Genomic DNA, 24,039 nt, shown 5'->3' with positions numbered 1-24,039 from the left:
GTGATTGGATTAATTGTATTTGACTCCAACATTTGGGTTTTCTTTCATCTTTCAATTAACACACATTCTTCTGTCGCTTATTCTGTATATAGGAAATAAAACATCCCATGTAAGAATGTGAAAGTAACTTTTTATATACAGTGTGTGCTTCCACTAGTTCCCTAGAGCTGGTTCATTGCGATTACAGTAAATGTCAGACCAATCGCGCACTCCAAACACACGCGCGTCTGGTTTGACCACGTAAACGTGAATGACGGTTGGCTCCACCGCAGTGTGAAACTTTGGAAAGCCTCTCTTGGAGACAGCGTTTGACGGCAGGGGCGTTTTTGCACTTAGTCTTCGACAGAAATCACTGTGAACAGCTCGTACAATGGAGTCATCTCTGGAGTTGTCCAACTCCTTGGGCAGTGTGTCCTCACTGCTGACCCGCTGTCGGACCTTTAAAGTACTGGTAATTGGAGACTCCGGTGTGGGGAAGACCTGCCTCACACACCGACTGTGCGCCGGACAGTTTCCCGACAGAGTGGAGGCAACCATTGGGGTGGACTTCCGTGAGAGATTGCTGGACATTGATGGAGAAAAAATTAAGGTAATCGATGAAGTTTCTTCATAACCTAAAGCAAATTAATGAACCAAGTGTCAGGAGATCTGTGTGCAAGTCTGAAGCAAGCAACTGTTTTTACGCACAACCAAGCAGTTCTTTTATTTTGAAAACTTCGATGACTAACTGCCTATTAAAACCAGCCACTTGTAGGTTTTATTTTGGTACTTTTTGCAACGATTTCAGTGCTCGTCAGTGGGCTCAGTCTAACTAAGGAATAAGTCTGTACAGACAAAACAGAAACCAATAAACCACCAGGAGCTTCGTTGTGAAAAAGGCCGTCACACAGATTCCTACAGGTTCTTAAAGAATGAACTTTTTTAAACAGTGTCTCTATCATGTTTTATACTGCACCTTTATCTCCTCTGTTAGCTCTCAATATTCTAAGAGGCTGTAATTCTGTCCTACACTGCAGTGAAGCTCTGCTGAAACAACACAGACTTATTTGTCTCAAACTGAGCCTGAGAATTCTCCGGATGGCAGAAAATCAGCAGAGCTGCTTGTGTTTGCAGAACTAACAGCCTGGAAATCACTGAATGAGGATTACATGCTTGATTTTAGTGAGCTCTGACTCCACATCAACAGTTTCATAAATGCATCTAATTCAAGATGATTTATAACTGATCCTGTAGCTGCAAGTTGTGTGAAGTTTCACTTGAGCTTCATCACATAAACATGATAAAGGCCTCTGATGATTTTATATCAAATTTGTGGGTGTTAGATAGTTCATGCTAATTCCTGAGTGTTTTGAAACGACCACATGACAGAGGAAGTGTCTGTGAGGGGTGACTGCAGATTTGTTTGTAACTTCAGGGTAGAGGAGTTTTCAAGCTTTGTTTCCAGTACATTCAACAAATAAGAGAACAGACCAGTCCATGTCTTTGGTTCAATGCGAATGTGTCATGTAAGAAATCCTAAAATGTCAGTGGCTGTTTTAAAGGGTGTTCAAAAGTGTTAAATATTGTGTTTTTATTAAATGGACAGTGACTGACAATATTGCCAGAGCTTTTTTTAGAGACTTTTGGGCCAAGTACAAGTCAGGTCTCAAGTCAATCAAGACAAGTCTTGAGTTGCTCAACAAAAGCTTTATGTCAGTTGAGATAAGTCTCAAGTCAACGCTTGAGTCAATCAAGTGTCAAGTAAAGTGTCAAGTCTTTCAAGACAAATCTTAAGGATTTGACGGCATGTCTCAAGTTTAGTCTCGAGTCGGTCAAAACAAGTCTCAAGTCCTTGAGGAGTCACAAGCCAAGTCTCAACTCAGGACATGTCTTAAGTCAATCAAGACCAGTCTCAGGACCTTGGGGTAAAACCCAAATCAGGTCACACATAAACATAAACAAATTCAAAGTCATTTGCAGATCCTCCAGGTCTTTGTGCTGACAATAAAAATAACACGGCATCTGAAATTGTTCCTTTCAGAACCACAGTAAAGCTGAGACCAAGCGGTTCAAAGCATAGACCTAATGATCAGATATTTGAGCAGTGTGCATTAAGCAAGGCCCTTTTTCTATATTCCACAAGGACTGCTGTGTAAAAGCTGCAGTGTTCACAAGGTGAACACTTGAAGGTTTTCTGATTTCAAGTCTCAAGGTTAAGAAATCAAGTCTAAAGTAAGTCAGGTCCAAACACGAGGTTGGAAACGTGGAACATGGATTTGTCACCATACGTTTTGTGCTCATGTGCTAAAAGTATCAATTATGTTAGAATCACATGGTTTATCATTGTTTTCAACTGTCTTGCAGAGAGATCTGACTTTCTAACTATCAGATCATGTTTATTCCTTTTCTTTGTTCCCTCTCAGTGGTGATTCAGTGTGTGTGTGTGTGTGTGTGTGTGTGTGTGTGTGTGTGTGTGTGGTTTGGGGTTGTTCAACACATGATTTCTTTTCCTCTCTGTGCCTTCTCATTTATTTCCTCTTTCTCATGTTTTTGCCTCTACCCACATCCTCCTCAGTGCCAGCCAGTGAGAAGATAATACATGTTAATGTGTCATTTTCCCTCCTCCTCCATCAGCTCCAGCTGTGGGACACGGCAGGACAGGAGCGCTTCCGTAAGTCCATGGTGCAGCACTACTATCGAAACGCCCACGCCGTCCTCTTCGTTTATGACGTCACCTGCCCTGCCAGCTTCAGGGGACTGATTTCCTGGATAGAGGAGTGCAGGCAGAATTCCCTTGGACAGGAAATCCCCAGGTAACTGCATCAGCTTTCTGTATGTACTGCTACTCACTAAAGACAGGAGACAGTTTTTGATTTAATTGCATCAAACGTTTCTTCATCTTATAACAATATTACTTATTTTGTGTAACCCTAATGTCATCTTCCTTCATGATTTGTCCCTTGCTGCTGCCTATTCTCCTCGCAGGTTCCTGGTGGGTAATAAGAGTGACCTCCGTGACCCCAGCAGAACTGAAGGCCAGGTGAGCCAGGAGCAGGCGACGAGGTTCGCCAAAGTCCACGGCATGATGTTTTTCGAGACGTCCGCCAAGAACCCGCCATTCAAACGTGTGAACGGTCAGCGAGGTGACATGGAGGTTTCATATCAGCGGGATAAGGTGGAGGACGTCGTCATGGCTGTTGGTGCCAAACTGAAGCGACAGAAGAAACATTCAGCAGCAAACGCTGTCATGTACAGCGGGTCCTTTAAGGTCCTGAGCAAGAAAAGACCAGAGAAAGAGGTGTGGACCTGCTGCTGAGAGACGGAGGGAGAGAGGGCAGACTGCTCACACTGAAGAATGGGACTTTTTAGCTCTTTATCACTCTGTGTGTGTGTGTGTGTGTGTGTGTGTGTGTGTGTGTGTGTGTGTGTGTGTGTGTGTGTGTGTGAGAGAACATATTTGATAATCTTCATTTTTGACCAATTAACATGTGACATACAGTTCTCGTCAGTCCCACAAAGACCTTAAATATTTATAAGAATGTGAGAATATATATGGTGTGTATATTTGTGATCTTATCATTTAAAATTGTTGGAAAATAAAAAACTGTGAATGTTAACATTATTTGGCAGACGGTTTGATCCGAATGACCTTTCAGCACAGTGTTTATTTTCTGCATGTGTGGTCTCACTGGGAACTAACTGGGGCTGGGGCGAGATCCCTCTCAGTCTCCATTTGTTGTAGTGCCATTTGCTACAACAGTTAGATAGTGCACCATGAACCACCAGACCTGGTTTTCTCACAGCACTGAAACACTATCCACCTTCAGACATCTCAAGATGGTTGGAGAAATACAGAGTTGACCATATGAGTGTTGAAAATACTGCAACAGCTGGCAGTTACTGGCAAAGTGGCGCTATAGCCATTAAATGTGGGTTTAACACAGACAGAGACCTTGGACGACATGAGGCATTCATGTTTTGTTTGTTTTTAGTTCACTTCCATGATTCAAAGCATGGAGTTTAACACCTGCTGCTAAATTTACTATAATTAATAATAATTATTATAGGCTTTCATCATTACTTTTATCAGTAGGAGCATTGCAGTTACCATTATATTATTTTTGCTGTTACTGCCCCCCAACCCAACCCAACCAGTTGAGGCAGGTGCCGCCCACCCTGAGGCCGGTTCTCCTCGAAGTTTCTGCCTCTTAAAAGGAAGTTTTTCCTTGCCACTGTCGGTAAGTGCTCAGTCTTGGTGGGGATAAAGAGACGGTCTAGACTTGCTCTATTTGAAAAGTGCCTTGAGATAACTTCTGTTGTGAATTGGCACTATTCAAATAGAATTGACTTAACTACATAAAAAATCAGAAAAGGATCACAACTGGACCTGCATCAAGTGGACACTTCCATGATGTCACAGGGGCTTTCAGAGTTAAGTAAATGGCGTTCACCTCAGATTCCAAGTCACAATTTCAACTGGAAAACTCAGATTTTTTGGAACACTCCGATTTATCCGACTTTATACTTAATAATATGGAGGTGCCTGAAACTGACTCACTTCAGCCATATACCCTTATTTAATGTAATTTAACCCAGATATTGAATATAGTGTTATATTGTCAGAGCAAAGGATTTAAAAAACATGACTGCTCTACCGTCCATCGAATGTAACCCTCCCTCCCCTGCAAGTCCGTCCCAGGTAGACTGGGTTTTACATACAGAAATTTGTGCCATCAGAATATTTTAATCAATACTATTCTCACATTAAAAAAACATTGTGGCTTTAAAGTCATAGAGAAATGGCAGCTGCATCATCTATAGTTACTGTTAAGTGACATATTTCCAAGTGAAACTGAATATGCTTTTGGAAATGTAAAAGAAATGTTGCCAATTGACATCTGAATGAACAACTCAAAGATATGCTATTGCTCAGCTAGCTACTATGAGCAGCAGGACAACGGCTAAGTACAGGTTTGCCAGTCGACTGCAATCACATTTGATTGGATAAATTTATATACGTTCCCCCAAGAGCAGGATTCTCTGTATGAGAGCGTCTCGACTCATTATACTGTATGGTGCTGTGTATACAAGTAACTTTGGTGCAGTAGTTTTAAGATTCAGAACCATCTAATCCTGTCTGCTAAGGGTTCTCCACCATAGCATTGTGTCCAAATGGACAAAGCGTCACAGCAGTCATGCAACGGTCTTGTGCATGAGCATGTGGGCGATGGAAAGTGTATCACATGTGCTGTAATTTTGTGTGTAATCGATGATTCAGAGGTCATCACATGATGAGGGCAAACCTCTTCTGCTCAACAGAGAGGTATGTGCAGCTGAATGCGGGTGAGTGTGCACATGCAAGTGTCACACTGGTGCAACATTCACCAGCCCAGTGGTAAATGTTGTTCTCTACACTCAGGACAGATGATAAGAGAAGGAGGACATAGGGTTTTTAGTAGTTCGTTTACATTTAGCCAATTTGCCATGACAAAACTTTTAAATAAAACACAATGTACAAAATAAGTTAAAAAAAAAAAAAATCATCTTGAAGAACAAGCATATTGTATTTATTAACAATATTATCATCATGAAAAAAAAAAATATATATATATATATATATAAATAAATGTTGTTTCACTTCAACATTTCAATCCTCTTTGTTTTGTTTTTGTGCTTAGGAAAGGAGTATTTTTGTGCTATAAATAAAGTTGGTTTAAAAAAAAAAAGCCTATTGTGTAAGTGTGTGTATTGTATTGTGTGTGTATTGTGTAAGTGTGTGTATTGTATCGTGTGTGTATTGTGTAAGTGCAGTCGAATTCTCTCAGCGCTTCGGTTGTCTTTTCCTAAGTCCTTATGAATTCTCCTTCACATCTTTCTTTGACCTCAGGATGTTTTCCATTGCAGTCAAGGGAAAGTGGTTAGGAAAGGAGATTATTTTTTTAATAACCAATAAAGATAAGATAATAAAGTAGGCTATAGTATACAACTGTATCTATTAAACCAAAAAATAGTGATGGTAACTTAACAAAAGAACAAAACACAATGCTGACCACAAACAATCCTGTCACACAAAGTGTTTCCACTGCTAAAGATTAAGATGGAAATCTGGCTAGACATATAATGAGATTTGTGTTCTCACATACACACTCATGTTTGACATTAGTTGCTAACTTTTAGACATTACAATTACAAAGATAGCTGTAACTCTTCCTAATCTCTGAATATAATATGGCTAGCATAGCTGCTAACCTTTGGACATTACAAGGCTACATAAAGCTTTATTAAACAGTGCCAGTAACATAAGCTGCAAACTTTTGCCCTCATAGATTAAACAGTAACATAAAATGAAAACATGTCAGTAGTATTGGCTGCTAACTTATAGAAAACAAGACTAGCATGAAGCCAAGCAGTGCAATGTCACATTATCAGGCTTAGCATTAGCTGCTAAAGAGCTAAAATTTGGACATTATGGCTGTGTCCTAAATCACTCACTGCTCCCTATACAGTCCACTAGAGCGAGTTCGACATTATGTCGTGCTGTCCGAATGTATAGTGAGAATTATTATACCCTATATAGTGGACTCATAGTATCCCACAATGCATGATGAAAAGTAGCCTAGTACAAAACCGATGGTCAATTACTGTTACTTTTGGACATTTCAGGGGTAGAATTAACCAACCGTTGGACACTAGGCTAGTATTGGCTGCTAACTTTTAGACCTTACAGCTACAAAGATAGCTTTAGCTCTAGTAAGAGTGCTTTATATGTATTTATCTATATGCATTTCTTTGTTTGTTTTTTATTCCACAGATGAGCTCACTACTCCTCTACATAGGACTCACTGGATAGTATTTCAGAAAAGTCAAAAATACTGTTTAAGAAATATCAATTGTGATATTTAGCATACTATTTAAAGATCAATGCAACATTATGTATTATGCTCAAATTGTTTAGTTGCTAGAAAAGGCCCAGCCTGTTTCCACCAGCCATTTACAAGAGAGGAGCAAAGTCTTCAGACCACTGAGGAGTGCAACAGGTTATTTATTGACATGCAGCCTGTAAATTTTGATTTTGTTTTTCTACTTCAATAAAGGTGGACATTTGTACTTGCTTGATATGCTTGAAGGTAATTTAGGGCCATAGTTTGAAAAATACTAAATATAACATTAAAATATAACAAAATAACAAATCATGAATGTGAAAACGAAACCCATAAATGATCAAATAACCAAACATGTAAAGGAAAGAACCAAATGGTAAATGAGACAAAAATGTAAATGATAAAAAAGGCAAACAGAAAAAACTGTAAGCAAAGAATAAAATCTAAAGGACTGAACTGAAATCTCAGTTCAGCGTTCTCGTCCTCGGCTTATGTTTACAGTATCATTTTCTCATTTATTTTACATTCACATTGTTATTTTTTTGCTTTCAAACGTTCTCTCCTAGATAACCCTGTGGTGATTACAGGAGTTCAGGAGCTAACTATTTGATTTGGAGCTGATTTTTATGACAGCATTACCTAAGTCTCTTAAACACAGAGGCATGACTGAAGTTACTTACTTTGCCTGTGAGATCTGGTGTCTGCACAAGCTGTGTGGGTTTTAATGTTAATGACAAACATTAAAGTAATATTAACAATAATGAAATGATTATTACAAACTACTATTTCAAAGTAGGAGTAGTATTTCTAAATTTTACATTTCGTTTACAAAGTGTAGTGCCGCCACCTCATAAAGAGGGCAGATGACAGTATTTGGGCATTGGAAACTTTAAAAGGGACTTTCCAAATAAAGCAGGTCAGCAGGCCGGAGTAAGTGCTCAAAAAAATGTGAATTTATTAACAAAAATATTGCCAAATAGAAGAAAAATGAACCTCGGGAAATTCAACAAAAAAATAACTTAAGCTTTAATGTCAGAGAAATAAAATCTGCAGTCCCACAACAAGCTGCCATCTGCTCTGTCCCTCCCTACTGTCACCTGACTGGCAGCTGATCTTCTCCTTTTCACCTGACCGGAGCCTACCACCAGCTCAGGTAAGTGTGGGGGGGTGAGCAAATCCTACACATGCCTGTCCAAGCACCAAACCCCATACAACCACTACCTACTCACTTCTGTTACTGCTGACAATTCCCACTTTACAATAAGCACCAGATATTGTACAAGTTTCAATCCAGTGTCACCTGCTGCAGAACAGTTCTACCCCTCTTCCCACATACTCATGCCTAGTCCCTAGCTACTACTAAGAGGACCTAATGACACACACCTGTTTCCCCTTTCCCTGACTGAGCTGCTGATCAACCCCACTCACCTAGACAAACAACTGAAAATATACAAAGTGGGCCAACCCTTCCAACATATCCAACATATCAAACCTACAAACAAAGATCAACCACATCTCACAACCAATGTATTGAATAACTGAGCCTGAAAAATGAATAGACACATCCAACTAAAATACTGATGAAATAACAATTACAAAACCAGGGCCAAGTGAAAAGGGAATGGAGCAGCCTTTTCATACAAAGACACAAGAGTTTGAATAAAAATGTTGTATTGTGTGTGTTTGCATGATTATGGGAAATTATTATTCATCACACAAAAATAATAATTGTCATATAATATACCATTATCATAATTACAATCATTATTATTAAATATAAAAGTGTTAAGGCAATGAGAGAGGAAATAACTCCGGGCATGGGTCATATTTTACCCAGACTAGTTTATTTTACTCACCAGGTTGGATCAAAATATTGAAAACATGGATCAAACCAACTCAGCGTATGTTCTGTCCCATATGGTAGGGTTAACTTTGTCTTGTTTGTTTGTTTTTTTGAGTGTGCACAATGCAGGCCCACAATAACACTCTGGCACAGTGTGTATTACGCAACCACAGCTCACTGTCTCTTGCCACGCAACCAAATGGGACTGTAATCCACTTGGAACCAGAATGAGGGATGTCTGATCCTCCTCACAATCACAGCAGAGTCAACATGATGTCATATCCCATTCTGAAGAGTGATTTCTATGAATGATTAGTGAATTAGACAGCATATCAAAAACTGCAAAAGTGTTACATTCAACAGGTCAAAATCTGCCTCAAAAGAGTCCGAACACAAGCATTAGAAAATATTACTATAAATACATAAATAATTACAGTTAGAAAAGTTCTTCTAAAATAATCCACAGTAAATGAAGAAACCTCAGATTTCCATAGAATATTATTGGAAATTTTTTTTTTTGGCTTCAAATGCTGTTATTTTCCCTCGTGGCCTGTAGATGTCGTAGTGGTGAGCTGATCTTTTCTGAAGAGGAGGTGTCTTCATCATCAACTGAGCGCTCCTCCTCGTGTATCTTCAAAACCTGCTGGAAACGCACAGACACACACACGCACAGAGACAGAGACACACTCGTGAACCTGCCACCGATAACCGAGCAAAGATGTTCTGCAGACGGGCATGGCAGAGAGTGGGGCCGCTGGCACGGAGGGCTTTCAAACCCACACCCAGAAATGGTGAGTCGGGTTATTGTTAAGAGACTTTTCAATTACTGCTCGATTGTGTGTGAAGTTAAGTGAAGTAATTAATTAAGTAATCAGGCACGTGCGTTTTAGCAGTCTGGTTCAAATTAACTGTCTTACTGGCCAAAAATTGAATTCTAACAACTGTCTTACTTGCAACGTTAACTCTTGTTTGTAAAAGGATGATTTGTGCAGCAGTGATTCATTCAAATCTTTTAATCTTCTTGGTCATGTGAAAGTGTGTGAAAGTCGCAGAAACAGATATATTTGTGGGTTTTCCACTGTGCAGAGTGGAGCTGCAGCAGTTAGTCTGTAACAAGGAGGTGTGTCCTGCTTTGGGAACAGACAGTTCTCACACACTCTGGTTATGAAAACGTGCATCGCAGACAACAAAAAAATCGCTTTGATTTTAGTTTTTTTTGTTAGTTTTTTTTATTTTGTAGGCTACATTAAGCACGCTTCATTTTTGCTTCAAATGCAAGTACTCAAGTTTCTAACATGTAGTCCAGTGTTTGTGAAGAATTTCCACATTTTCACAGGACACCTTGTCAGAGTAACACGGTGTCCCAGCACTCTTTAATGAGCAGGACCACATGGAGATCAGCTATCCTCTACACAAGTTTCAGCCTTTTATTAAAAATGCTATTTGCAAAATAAATAAAATGTACAACTCTTTATATTAACATATATATATTTCATAAAATATTACATGAATAAATAACTAAATAATTTACATTTTAAACCTGACTTTGGAGAGTTTGCATGTGAGCAGAGGGATTTGAGACTTGATCACTTGTATTTTCAGGACGCTTTCTCTTTTCACGCGTTCCTGCCCAGATCATCCTTCATTTTGTGCTGTGAGCATGTGGAATTCAGCCTGAGGGCAAACTGCTGCTTCAATTTCCTGTTTTAAAAACTTGTGGCAAAGTCCTGACTGTGCTGCACAAACCTAAAACCACAAAAAAGTAGATCTCGATAACCGGTTGCTACTTTGAAGCTTATGTAGTGAATATAGGAAAGGGAGCAGAGGTAGATGCTGTAGGCTACTGCGCTCTAATTGCACAGCACACAAACAGAGCACAATAGCCTGTAGGTAGTACTTATATGCAGCAGGACTGTGTGACAGGTCCTGTCATGGTTGTCCTGCTGGTCTGCTTATTATCCTCTGTCCTTCTGTCACACTCAGCACATATACGCTGACAAACAGAGGCAGGAGTGCGCACGTTCATCCAACATGCATGGCCACATGTGTCACTGCTTCCCATCTTTGTCTGTTGTTGCCTGACATGCATGTCCGTTTTTACAGGCTGGAACCTCACCACAAGGATTAACTGATTACCTGTATAAATAACCTGTACTTGGCCTTGTCCCTGCATGGTGCTGCTGTGTCATGGGTATTAGAGGAGGAGGGAGAGAGGACTTACTGCTGCATTTGCTCAGCGTCCATGACAGGACAGCGTTCAGCTCTGTTTTACTCGCGTATATTTATCAATGTCTCACTTTAGTGGTAAATGTCAATATAAAAAATGTTCTTCATTAAAAATGTAGCTGGCTCTGTCCAAGGGTAACGAATACAAGTGTTTACCAAAATGGCAAACTCACATTCACTTTATTGGTCATAACTACTGCAACATCCTCTTGGAGGCAGTGGAAACAAGTTGTGACCACAACACTGACATATCGTCACCTTTTTAAGTTGCTTTTAACAAATTGTTTCTTATTTACACATCCAGCAGTTAAATAGCAACATACTCATTAATTTGGGGCCGTGTTTCTGGCCACCTGGCAAATATAAGTCACTCTCTTTTAGCTCTGTTTGTGGTCTCCACTGACTCCCAGCTCCTAAATGCTCCATCATCGCTAACTGTCTGTCTTCTGTTTGGTGCTGAGCCGGTAGTGTACAGTAGCTATTTCTGAAAACGGCACCATGAGAGCGGTGACAGTGAACCAAAAACAGTACAGTTGGGGGTCGGACGGCTAAACAATGAGCTAAAACAGCCTATAAAGCTCTGAAAAGCTAAGGGGAGCTGCAGGTTCGTCACTACGTGCGACCACTTTCACGTTCTTCTCAAAGTTCGGACTCGGTTCTACATACTCGTAGATGTTTCACCTCTCAAGAGTTCTGACTGACTGGTGAGGATGTCACTCGATTCATTAGTGCTCCTGGTGGAACAGGAATCCATTAATTGATTTACATATTATGAAAATCAGTGACGGGTTAGAAGTGTTGTGACTGCAAGGTGAACAATCATTCAGGTCTTTGTGTACATACAGGATGTCAGTGTTAAAGTCACAGGAGGAGTTATGATTTACCTGAACACATGTATGAAACATGGCAAGAACAAAAAGGGGGCGGGTTGTAACGAACATCGTGCTCTCTCACTGCTGCAGCTGGTCTGCTCAGTTAGCTGCGTAAACCATGTGCAGAGTGTGTAAGTCGGGATATCATATGTACTATTCATGTATGTACTCTTTGGTGTGTGTGTGTGTGAGAGAGACTAGGTAGGAAGAGATTAGGCTGAGGCAGTGTTTGGGATGCAGGGTGGATTTATTTATGGCCTCCCCTGCATGCACCACTGGCAATCCTCTAAACACCAGTAAATCTTTTTACAGGACTTACAAGCCGCTCCCCGATCCACCACAGTAACAATAGCCTATTAAGAAGCCTTTAACAGATCCCCTGTTAGTCCTGACATATGTGTTTAGGACTAGTTCACATGAATTCAAGTCCAGCAAATCGTTTTGAAATAGTTTGTTTTGATGCAAGTCTAGGATTGTGACGCAGGAAGCGTTTCGGTGTTTGTGTGTTTGCTGCGGGGGATTTAATTTAAGGGAGAGTTCTGTGTTTAGCTTGGCTACAGCTAAATCTTTCCATCTCCTCTGTTACAAATGACCAGAGATTCATTGTGTAACTGGATTAGCGGACATGTTGACACTGTCAGAATGCACTGGCCATTGTGCCAAATGATGCTTCTCATGGACTGACAGTTTCACAAATGAAATACCACTAAATTGTTAAATGAATCATAGTTGTTTTGTTTCATTTTGATTAGGGATACAATAATCAATGTTGTGTTCAGTCATTGACTCAATGACGGCGCAAATAACTCGTTACAATCTGTTTTGAAATATTGTATTTATGATTAAATGTAAATCTCTTTACTAAAGGTCAGCGTCCCTGTTGATTTACCATACTAACCCTGTCACTCCGCTCTCCTGTGTCTCTCAGCGGCTCCAGTGCGACACATGGCCTTTGGCGTTCCTGGTGGCTCTACCAACATGACGTACTTCCTTCTGTGTGGAGGAGGCCTCACTGCTGCAGTCGTCTATGTGAGCATCAAAAATTTCAGATTTTTATTGATATTTTATACTTGTGTTGTTCTGCTATGATTTCTATGAGTATCAGGGGTTTTCTTGTGTGTGTGAAGTACTTTAAAGGTCCCATATTTTACACATTTCAATTGTTTTATTTGAAGATATATTTGTGGTTTTAAGAACCAAAAACCATCTCAGTGTAGTTTTACATCTCCTCTCGCAGGCTTCTCTCTGGAGCTCTAGTAACAGGTCAGTGAGCCAATCAGAAGAGAGGAGGCTCTGAGCCTCTCTTCTGATTGGCTCACTGTTTTCTGAGTTATCAAATAAAAAATATAGCAAATTTCAGGTAAACACTCAAGAGAAACCAAATTCTGCAAGGTTTGATGGTAGGTCCTGGTGGGTGTGGCTTGGAGCAATGGCTATGAGCAGCGATTGCTTTGCTGTGACATCACAAAGTTACAGAAGTCCTGGCGGCTCATTTTAAGGCTTAGTTTCTGAATACAGGCTGTTTTGCATTTCTCTGTGGACTGAGGCTTTGATACTGTCACAGTATTATATAGAACCTAGACCTGCTTATAAACAAAAAAGAAATCTCACTTAATACAATATGGGGCCTTTAATACAGTGTATGTCAACACTTGAGCGAAAACGTGAGAATGTAATGATTGAACCAGTTAATTTGTGATCATCTTTCTGAAGTTTTACACTGTGGTGAGTTTACTGTTGTAAGCTGGGAGCAGCCTCAGGACAGACTGCACTGTGTTCAGCTCAGATGCTGAAAGGCAAAGAGAAAGTTCTTTGTGCTTTCAGACAAACTCTGCCACATGCAGCCAATGTCTGGACAGACCTTCTCCCTGTTTACTGTCAGGCTCTTGGTAAATCACTAGTCTGTATCAGCTGTGCTGGTTCATGATAGCCAGAATGTCAGTGTTAAGTGACATTTTGTAATACCTTCACCATTTTATACTGTTATCGTTTGGTGTGTGATGGAATGTAAGAAGTGCATATCTGCCCTCCTTCCCTCAGGCTTACAAGACGGTCAACGGTGACAGTGAGCGCTATGAGGACAGATTGGCCAACATGGGCTCCCCAGCAAAGGGTCAGCTGCACACACACACACACACACACACACACACACACACACACACACACACACTACACTCTCACAATCTCTGGAGCATAACATTCAGTACAAGAAACCTCAAACTGTGTGGTTGCATTTACTAAAGATAGTGCAGACAGCCCAAAATATAAAAACAAATTAATTTGAATTTGGGGATTTGTCTAGACTGAAATGAATAGATTACAGACATAGAATATTTACAATTATACAAGACTAAAAGTCTACAGCCATGCTAGTGAGGCTGCAAAGTAAATGCTAAAGTTAAGCAGGTATAATGTTTGCCATGTTCACTGTCTAACGTTGATTAACATTTGCTAATTAGCATTAAACACAAAGTAGATTAGTTTCGCAGGTATTTGGTTATAAACCAACGTACTGGACAAATCCTCAGACCTGATGATGCACTACACGAACAGTTAAGGGCTCTCCAAAGTGATTACAATTCACCCTCTGGATGTCTTTACCAAATATATTGCCATAGCAATCCATCTGATTGTCAAGGAGATATTTTGTTTTTCTGGATCAAAGTGGTGGACACACCAAAATAAAATTAACACATTACGTAGCTTTCGCTTTCTGTTTCTGTTTTTTAATACAAAGCTAGCTGGCCTGGAAATACCAAACATTAACCCATCAGTTTTATCACTTCCACACATTTCATGAGAGATTGATTCGTACTATACAGAACTTTTACTTTTTCCCCAGATCACATAATGACATAATCTTTTTTTTTTTTTCTTTGATATTTTTGTATCTGACAACCTCAAAACTCGGATATCCAGGTTTTAATCAGGTTTTAAGAGCCATGTTTTTGCTTCATCTACACAGTATATGTACTGAGTATTGATGAATGAAATGGTTCAAATAAAATGGTTGATAGTTGTCAGATGAGGTAATGAACAGCCTCTGTAGCTTTTTCATCTGATACAGACGAAACAGAAGAAGAGAAAGCAGAAGATCTCACTGTATTTCTGAGTTGGTTCTGGCTTTACCTCCCAAATATCAAACATGGTTGAATGATCACTCTCAATAGCTTTATCTGCTTGTCTGTTTTGATTTCTGTCTGCAAATTATTTGTCCATTCAGCCACTTTGAGCCTGGAGAGATTGTGGCTCTGCGCCCAGAGCAGCTAACTAGCCTGTGATGGGGATAAGCGGCCACTGTCACTGGTTCTGTTGTGTACATGCAGCCTGGAAGTGTTGTTTTTAGTCTAAAGCTCTGCTCCCTACAGCGCTGGAGATGGTACTGATTTGGTTTTTGAACTGGCCAGTGATTGTATTACGTAACTGGGCAAAAATCTAAAGGAAACAAAACAAACAATTTCACAGAAACATCTTAATGCACACAGTGTTGGTGATTAAAGTGATTGTGATCGAGGTTCATATTTCCTGACACATTATCTGAGTAGTCATCACTGAGCGTCTTTACTGTGTAATTTAGTGTACAATTAGGTGGGTCGTTGGACCTGTTTTGGCTCCTTGTTAAATCACTCACTTTAATGTTCTGATATTGGAACTGACAGCTAACCCACCGCTTCGATATGAGATCAAAGAAAACATGTTATCATAATGACTCTCACTGGATGTTGTGAGTGTAATAAAGACGACATTAAAGTTGAGGCTCACTGGTGGAAACAAAACTGTTGCTGTCAGGGCAAAAGTTTAGTCACATTTTTAGAGCTGTACCGTCCTGTAGTTTCTTAATTAGCCTGGTGTTACATCACAAATCTGTGTCGACTCAAATACGTGTGAAGAACTGCAATCCGTATCAATATCACATCCATTGCTATTAATGAAGTAACGTTTAGTATGCTGTGGCTCTTCATTTCCCCGTTCAGCTTTTCTCGCAGTTGTTTCTCTGCTGTAACAGACTTTATATTTATGTAAGCGCAGGATCAGTCTCAGATGATCCCGCAGTGGAAACCAGACAAATCCCCCTCGTCCTAACACACGGATTTAGTTAGTGTCCAAGTGTTAACTGTTGTTACTTTCCAAAAGCACGACTCTGGTGGGACTCGAACCCACAACCTTTGAATCACTTCTCCAGAGCTTAACTAGAAGTCCAATGCGCTATCCATTGCGCCACAGAGCCATGTGTTCAACAGATGAGCAGGAGGACTACATCGACACTCAGAGGCACTGAAACTCATTTCACTGTCGTAGTGGAGCATGAATGTTTTCATTATGACATTCTCGTTTTTCACTATTTCAGTTTAACAATGATTGCACTTTTTTTTTTCTTTTTTTTTTTATCATTACCTCAAAAAATACAAGTACATTTTTTTTTTTTTTTACTACTTCTTTTTTAAGGATAGTTCTCTATCTGTATAAACCAAAACTGCATTTCCTTTAGCGAGAGACCAACCAGCCTGTAGCAACAGTGACGCCGTCAGCAGTTATTTCTGTCCCTCTGATGACTTGTTAGGATTAAGGATTATCCTCCTCTTTACTCATATTATGTTGACAGTTTTAACAGCAGCTGCGCCACCTTTTAGACCTTTAAGACCTAAGCTCTTGACCTTCTGTGTGTTACCAGTGGACAGGAATTTGAGGTCAAATAGTTCAAATCGCACTTTTTTTTCTCTCCCTTTTTTTTTTTTTTTTTTTTTTTTTTTTTTTTTTTTTTTTTTTTAAAAAGAGGTCTAAAAAAAACTTTATTGCCCAGCTGGCCAACTGGATTATGGGAGGCAGCTGGTGGCTACAGTTTCAGATTTTGTCCCTTTCCTTTGGATTTCCAGTGCTTTGATGTTCCCAGGTTTATCTGAGGTCAACAGAAATAGTTGAATGGATTGGAAGAACAGTTTGACCTCTTCACCTCGCGCTCATCGCAGACATGTTTGTCTCATTACGTCCACTCCATTCTGAGGAAAGTTAATTTTATGGCCCAAATATTGTTATTCCCAGAGCTATTAGTCTGTATGCATGAAAAAGTATTTACCCTCACATCTATATCTGTAGCTGCAAAGAAGGATTTTCCTGACTCTGTCAGTTATCTGCAGGAAAAACTGAAACACGCGTCCAAACAGCCAAACCAGGCCTAGAAATCTATGGTACATTATACTAGCTGTTAATTTTCATTGTGCACATAACAAGTAACCAACAGCTCTGTCAAAGAAGGTTGCATTCACACATTTCTGTTTACTCTTTCTCTGCAGCCTCTTCAGCACCAGAGGCAGCTGAACCCGCCCCAGTGGAGGAGGCAGCGCCGGCCATCGAGGTCGTCTCCGAGTTGGTACCTGCTGATGCAGTAGCAGAGACGGCTGCTGAACCAGTCGTCGAGGCCGTGTCTGAAGAAGCCTCTGAGGTGACCGTTATCGAGGCTCAGGTGGAGCCAGCAGTCACAGAAGAAGCCGCTCCACCTGCAGCGATAGAGGAAGCTGCTCCTGTCGCTCTGGAAGTCGTTGCCGCAGTGGAGACACCAGCAGAGGCCCCCGCAGCAGAGGCCCCCGCAGCAGAGGCCCCCGCAGAAGAGGCCCCCTCAGCAGAGAGCGCTGGTACGGCTGCAGTAGATGAGGTCCCTCCTGCTCCCCCCGCTGAGGCAGAGACTGAGCCTGCGGCCCCTGAGGCTGAGGCCGCCCCTGCTGCAGAGGTGGCTGCATAGAGCTGCCATGGCTCAATGTAGTTTGGCCAGAAAGGAGGGCGAGGAGTTAGTTGTGCTGTGTCCCACCTCTCTTGGCCCAGGAAAAAAGGACTCATGAACCCCTATTTTAGTAAAGGAGCATTAACATTTAGTTTTCACTTCCTGTTGGTTAGTGAATACCACTTTGGGGTTCATCTGTCCGGTTTTCAGGTGCCTTTCTTCCCTTTACCTCACCCCAACCTTCAGAGCCAAACCATAAGATTTGGCATTAGGCTGTCTGAACAGATTCAGTTTGGAAAATTCAGGGTTAGGGTTTCTATAGAAATGATCTTCAGCAGAGCTAATCCAAACGATGGTTTGGCTGATGTACAGTTAATAGAGGAGTGTTGCAGTAGGTCATATAAGGGATAGAACAGAGTTGATAACTAATGTTGTTCTCTGTAAATTAATATTTGAAGTGCCCTTAGAAACAGGACATGGTCCTGCATCTTGTTCCTTTACTTTACTCTAAAGATGTCAGCAGGGTGGATGGATGCAGTCCATTTAAGAAACTGTTTTGTTTCTTTTGACATCCTTTGCACTTGGTCTTCCTCTGCTCAGCAAATTCCTACTTCCAGCTATGTCCTCGTGAATCTTTGCCTAGGTTATGATTATAATGAAAACAGTACTGAGATGAAACATGCAGTCTGCTTCATTCAGATTTAACTTTCACTGTGAAAAGTGACCAAAAACCAGCTAGTGTTTCTTTTCTAGTCTGCAGCTCTCGTCTGGTCTTGATAAAATCTTCTTTTTTTTTTTCAGAGTGAGACAAAGTTAAAATGGGATTTTCTTCCTCCCTCATTTTCAGAATTTTACTTTGTCTTTTTGTCCCAATACATTCACATACTTTTATTTCCATTATGACCTTATTAGTTATCTATCTGCAGCTACACCAGCCTGCACCTACTTCATATAACTCACCCATGTGTCTACATCATGACAATATTTTTTCCAGCCTTTTCTCAGAAAGCCATTTTTCTTCAGTGTTTTAAAGACACTTCTGCTCCATCTTGTCTCTTTAACTGTGAAGCTAAACTTTCAGGGAACACTACAGAAAAGGAAATTGATCACTTCTACGTCTGAACATTGAAAGTTGTCATTATGATTAATACAGTTACTGGATGATAAGTGAGTTTGAAGTGTTTCAATAAAGACAAAGTTACTCTTTTTTTGGTTCAATATTGCATTTTTATTCTTGTGTGGTGAATGTATGTATAATTGAAGTTATGATTTTTTAATTTTTTTGTTTGAATGTTGTTTGCATTTATCAAAATTCTGGGAGGTTTTGTCCAAAATTGGATCTGAATCAGTATCTGATCTGTCCAGGGCTACATACTTTCAACACTCCTAGATGCTTTTGCTTGTTGCTTTGAACACAACATGTGAAGAATGTGACACAGTAAATATTGTGATAATTACACTGTAGATATAGAAGCACCCTCCTCTGTAGAAAATGTTTCCCTTCCTGAAGAATCCCAGTGCCACGTTCATGCTCCTGTGAATCCAAGTGGAAGATTGACTGACAAAGACCTTAAGAACTATGCTCAGATCATTTCTGATCAAGTGAGTGTGTATAGCCCTTTATCACAGGCATGTCTCAGAAGATTGAAAACTGAAAGAAGAGTTTGCTGAGATGTTAGTAGTCCATCAGCAATCGCATCATGTTTTTTGTGTGCAACAACAAAAAACAAGGTATAAATCTAAGCGAGAGACACAAATGTACCTAGAGTAAATATATTCATCATGTATAGCAGGCAGAGACGGGCAGCACTCAGAAAACAGGTTCTGCTCAACAAGATTTGGGGAAAAAAAAAAAAGTTAGATTTTTAATAAATCCTTGAACCACCACATGCTTACAACTATACTCGGAAATTCACCATGGACTCCATTGTTACAACATAGATTTGTATCGGCTGTTTATTTACATTGACGAGTGACCAGTGCAGTTTAAAGCTGCCTCACAGACAGGATAAGACTAATCCAAGATTACAGTGCTCATTTTTAGGGTGTCCCGGTGGTTCGTCAGGGTGGCGTGACAGACGGGACACCGAGTGGCAGACTACACCTCTGACTCCCATTACATTGTTTACCAACACATAAATGCCATGTAACTAAAATCTGCGAACGCTGTGTGGAGATCACCATTAAATTCATCCAGGGTTATTCCATATCTGTAAAGCTATATTAAATGTTTCTATATTGAAATTCATTGCTATCAAAGCAATTCTCTTCTAAGTGTGAAGAGTGCTCACCAGCTATACCTTCTGTCTCAGGACAACCTTTTCTAAAAGGAGGAGCATGAACTGGGCAGGTAGTCTCCTGTAGAGTCTGTGGTGGCTGTAGACCATCCAGTGATAGGCATGTGGTCAAGGTAAGTGGAATTTAAACAAAACAGCTCAGTATATCACTAAGAAAATAATTGACTATGTTTAACAGATGTTGAATCAGATGGTGAATATAAAAATACAATACTATTACAGTACAGGTTTGCATCATACAGCAGTCACAATTTTCATATTTGATATATATTTTGATCTTGATATTAAAGCAATTTCCCTGCATACTGACGACTGGAATGTTGTTTCTATGAGACATATCTTTCTCAGCCGTTACTTCCTGTTCTCCTTCCCCACTTCAGAGTCTATGCCAGATCTGCTCACAGCTGTGAAGATCCTGGCCAGCTCCACAGTTGAGATCGCAGCAGCTTCTGTTGGTGAGACGAGTCTGGTGGAAGCTGTCCGACAAATGGAGGAAGAGGGAAAAGGTTTGGACTCCACATTGGAGGTGGTAGAAGGAGAAATCCTGGAGGTGACCAAAGAGGTGGTAGCTAAGGAAGCAGCTGAAGAGCCAGCAGTTGTAGTGAGCGAGGAGGAGCTGAAGACTGCAGAGGCTGGTGCTGTTGAGGAAGTGGCTGATGCAGAAGCTGTAGAAGCTCTATCTGCTGAAGAGGTGATGACCGAAGAGGCATCTGCTCCAGCTGCAGCAGAGGAGGAAGCAGCAGCGTCTCTTCCTGAGGAAGATACAGGTTCAACACCCGCAGTGGAGGAGGCGGGAGCAGTTACAGATGAGGATCGGACAGCGGATCCCGAAGCTGCTCCTGAGGAAGCTGTCTCTTCGACAGAGGCCTCACCTCCTGAAGATACAGCTGAGGAAGTCACACCTGCAGAGGAGGCCACCACCACTGCTGAAGCTGCTCCAGAGAATGAGACGCTGCCAGATGAGATGACGCCCGCTGCTGACACATCAGTGGAGGAGGGAGCAGACGAAGCCTCGGCAGAGGAGACAGCTGAAGCTGTGTCAGCAGTTGTGGACACGGCTCAGCTGGCTGCAGCCTCCACTGGATCAGATCTGGAAGTTCTTTCAGCTGCTGAACCAGAACCTTCATCAGAGGCTCCAGTACATGAGGCAAAGCACTGCCACTCCTGCCACTCCGCTCCCTCAGCCGGAGAGGAGGTGGTGCCACCTGCTGCTTTGGAAGAGGAGCTGGTCAGTGAAGGAGAGGTGGATTTAACACATGAGGCCAAGGAGGTGGTGTCACTGGTGGAGGGACAAAGTAAGAACACACTGGCTCCCAGTCAACTGTTTCTGAACACCGCATGCCTATCTTAGCATCACCTTCAAAGTTACATAATATATATTCCTAATGTTTTGTCACATCTAAGGCAAGGGAATCATTACAGTACTGTTTATTATTAGTATCTGTTTAATTGATAATTTTTTGGGACTTTGTATAAAAGTGGAAACAACAGAAATGAGCAGATTATCTTGATTCATCAGCCCACAGGTGTCCAAATTTGATCTTCCCTAGTACAAACAAGCCTGTTAGACTGAAAGTGGATCATTCAAATTTAACCACAATATAATAATATCAAATAAGAAATACTTGTGACAGGTTTATGAAATTGCACAAATGCATGTGTAATCCCAAATTATGTTCATTATCTACATTCAAAACTTGAATGTAACTTCAAGCTGATGAATCACAGCTTGTATTAGACAATATTTAAAAATAATTGACTAAGGTATGTTTGTCCACTGATCCCCTTTTTGGTAACTTTGGTAACACTTGACTTTTTAGCATTCATAAGCAGCATATAAACATTTAATATATAGTTTATGACATACTTTAATATAGTTGTAAGCAGCCATATATGTTTATTAATGTATGTAAACTACTGTCATTCACTGTAATCCATAACAGCTGACGGCTGGTGTATAAAGAGAAATTTATTGACAATATAGTAAAACACAATTGTAATATTTATGTCTTCACAGGTAAAGTTGTTGACATTAATAAACACTTAATTATGTCATTTTATATTTGCTTATAATGACATTATAATCTTTGCTTACTGCTTATGAATGCTAAACAGGGGAACCAGAGTTTCATTATTTTTTTTACCAGGAAGAGTTTGACATTTCAAATCCCTCAGGATTTCAGCCACTAGATGGCAGCACAGTAAACATTTACACACCGACTTGTACCTCACAGGTGTAACTAATAATAATTACTTCACTGAAGTAATTATACATAAATTATTGTGTTTCAATACACAAGAGACTCAGAAAGACAATCAGCTAAAGAAAGATGAGATGGACATTTTCACAGGGTGACTTTCAACCTGTGTCTCCTCTGTTCTGAGCTGACATCTTTAATGATGCCCCAGCTGACACTTCAATTTTTACATGAACTAACCTTTCGATTTGAAAGCTGTCAGATCCTAAGGACTCTCAATCAGTGCTTGATGAAGACGGGTGCAATGAACAGCTCACCTTGTTAAACCTACTTAGAAACTTGCATCAAATGTAAAAATGTTAAGTCCATCTAAATGTTTTGTTCATAGTTTTCTGCTATTTTGAGTCTTGAACACTTTACTGCTGTTCACTTTATCCCTTGAAAAGAAAACAGAATCAGAGTCTACGCTGTGTTTGGCTCTGACCAGATGTATTTCTGCCTGTATCCACAGAGCCAAAGGTGTCTATCTGGACTGTAAAAAGCTGCTCAGTGATGTAATAATACAATTAAAGAAGGTAATCAGTTAAAAGCAGCACAACTATGAACGCAGCTGTCTGTGTTGAACTAGAGATAGTAGAATGGACATCTTCAGGATAAGGATTATTCTCAGACAGCTACATTTCAATGCTCAGAGCTGGTGAGGCCAGTGTGACTCATAGACACTCCAACACTTTCATTTATTACAGAAAGTGTTTCATAATGATGCACGTTATAAAGACTACACAGATATGTAACACATGTCCATTCTACTTATTTAATCTAAAGTATGTTGCAAAATCATATAGTCTTTTACATTAAACTAATGAATTTCTACTGTACAAAACTGGTGTTGTGCTTTTTGTTTTTGGTGCAGCCACAGAGACGATGATGGTGGTGACAGCCCAGTCGTGACATGACAGACAGTGTGCCTTCCACAACACTCGCCTCTCTGTCAAGCAAGCCAGGATGATCCACGAAAACAACACGAAGAGAACTAACCACAGGTTTAACTAACTAATGTGTCCTTTCTGAAATGTTATCACAGAGTTCCTTGTATGTTCTCCTGTTTCTGTTCAATCTGTTTTAGCATTTGTGAAATGACTCCCATTACATCTCTTGTCCTCTAGGTGCCACTGTTGCAAAGCGATTCATGACCAGTTGATTAGTACATACGTTTCTTTAAAGGTGTTATAATAGGCAGTGGAAATGTTTTTTGTTATAATGCTGTGTTAGCCTACCATTAGCTACAAATGACCATCATTTTTAAATGAGAGTGCACTTTTCAGCCCAAATGATACCATACAGATATGCATTTTCTCACATTTGTCATAGTACAAATGAAGGGTTATACTTTTACTGGGACACTAATTTAAAAGTTGTATTAAGTGATGCATTCCTAGAAATAAACATCACAAAAATACCAGTGAAAAATATTGCACTAATGCTGATATTTGCTTGTTAAAGCTGATATCATCTGATGTCACTATGCCCATATTTTGTCGCATATATTTGTATCTTTTGTGTTATTGTTGTCTATCTTTACCTTCTGTAACGAGGTTGATAAATATATTATAGGTAGGTTTAAACTAATATAAATTAATTTGTACCCTTTCACGAGATCATTATATTGAACAAAAACATGTCTCCATTTCTCTAAGCGTTACAGATGGATGCTTTATTTTAAATATATTTGTAGGTAAACATAGCCGAACAGTTTGTTTGTTTCAGTTCAGTACAATGTCTCTCTTGTCCTGAAAACGTGTTCACATAGACACTTTAAATAAAGTTATGTATAAACACTAACTCAATTTTGCTGTGCTTGAAATGATTCTCCTGTTAACCCGTCCTATATATTAACAACTGTGCTATAGTGAACCACTTGGTGAAGACATAACTATTATTTGATCATTTATCCAAGCATTAAGATATTATGTTGCATTTTTTTTTTTACTTCTGACCATCATGAAGAAGAATATAGCCTACATAAA

At 40.1% G+C, this 24,039-nt stretch overlaps 2 protein-coding genes and 1 non-coding gene across 4 annotated transcripts; 2 read left to right on the top strand and 1 right to left on the bottom strand.

The window, feature by feature from the left end:
- The first annotated feature begins 246 nt into the window (after window positions 1-246).
- On the top strand, window positions 247-3,601 carry LOC111666734 (ras-related protein Rab-33B-like). Its single transcript, XM_023422182.2, has 3 exons — window positions 247-589; window positions 2,614-2,792; window positions 2,965-3,601. The coding sequence occupies exons 1-3, from the start codon at window positions 371-373 to the stop codon at window positions 3,293-3,295; spliced, it is 729 nt and encodes a 242-aa protein (XP_023277950.1). The 5' UTR covers window positions 247-370; the 3' UTR covers window positions 3,296-3,601.
- A 5,720-nt stretch (window positions 3,602-9,321) lies between these two features.
- On the top strand, window positions 9,322-23,854 carry mgarpb (mitochondria localized glutamic acid rich protein b). Of its 2 annotated transcripts, XM_023422195.2 has the most exons (7): window positions 9,322-9,494; window positions 12,730-12,830; window positions 13,842-13,914; window positions 17,093-17,431; window positions 20,195-21,109; window positions 22,524-22,587; window positions 22,926-23,854. In XM_023422195.2, the coding sequence occupies exons 1-6, from the start codon at window positions 9,422-9,424 to the stop codon at window positions 22,568-22,570; spliced, it is 1,548 nt and encodes a 515-aa protein (XP_023277963.1). In that variant the 5' UTR covers window positions 9,322-9,421; the 3' UTR covers window positions 22,571-22,587; window positions 22,926-23,854. The 2 variants fall into 2 exon arrangements, with proteins under 2 accessions (XP_023277963.1, XP_023277964.1); XM_023422196.2 differs by lacking the exon at window positions 22,524-22,587.
- trnar-ucu (transfer RNA arginine (anticodon UCU)) lies at window positions 15,938-16,029 on the bottom strand. The gene is given in 2 exon segments: window positions 15,938-15,973; window positions 15,993-16,029. It is a non-coding gene; the product is annotated as a tRNA-Arg (tRNA).
- Window positions 23,855-24,039: the final 185 nt, after the last annotated feature.

The sequence above is a fragment of the Seriola lalandi genome, unplaced genomic scaffold (genome assembly GCF_002814215.2).
Source record: "Seriola lalandi dorsalis isolate HSWRI2012SDOR001 ecotype SW California unplaced genomic scaffold, Sedor1 jcf7180002054678, whole genome shotgun sequence".
NCBI lineage: Eukaryota > Metazoa > Chordata > Actinopteri > Carangiformes > Carangidae > Seriola > Seriola lalandi.
Note: the sequence above shows the minus strand (reverse complement) of the source record. Positions and strands in the feature narration are given on the sequence as shown.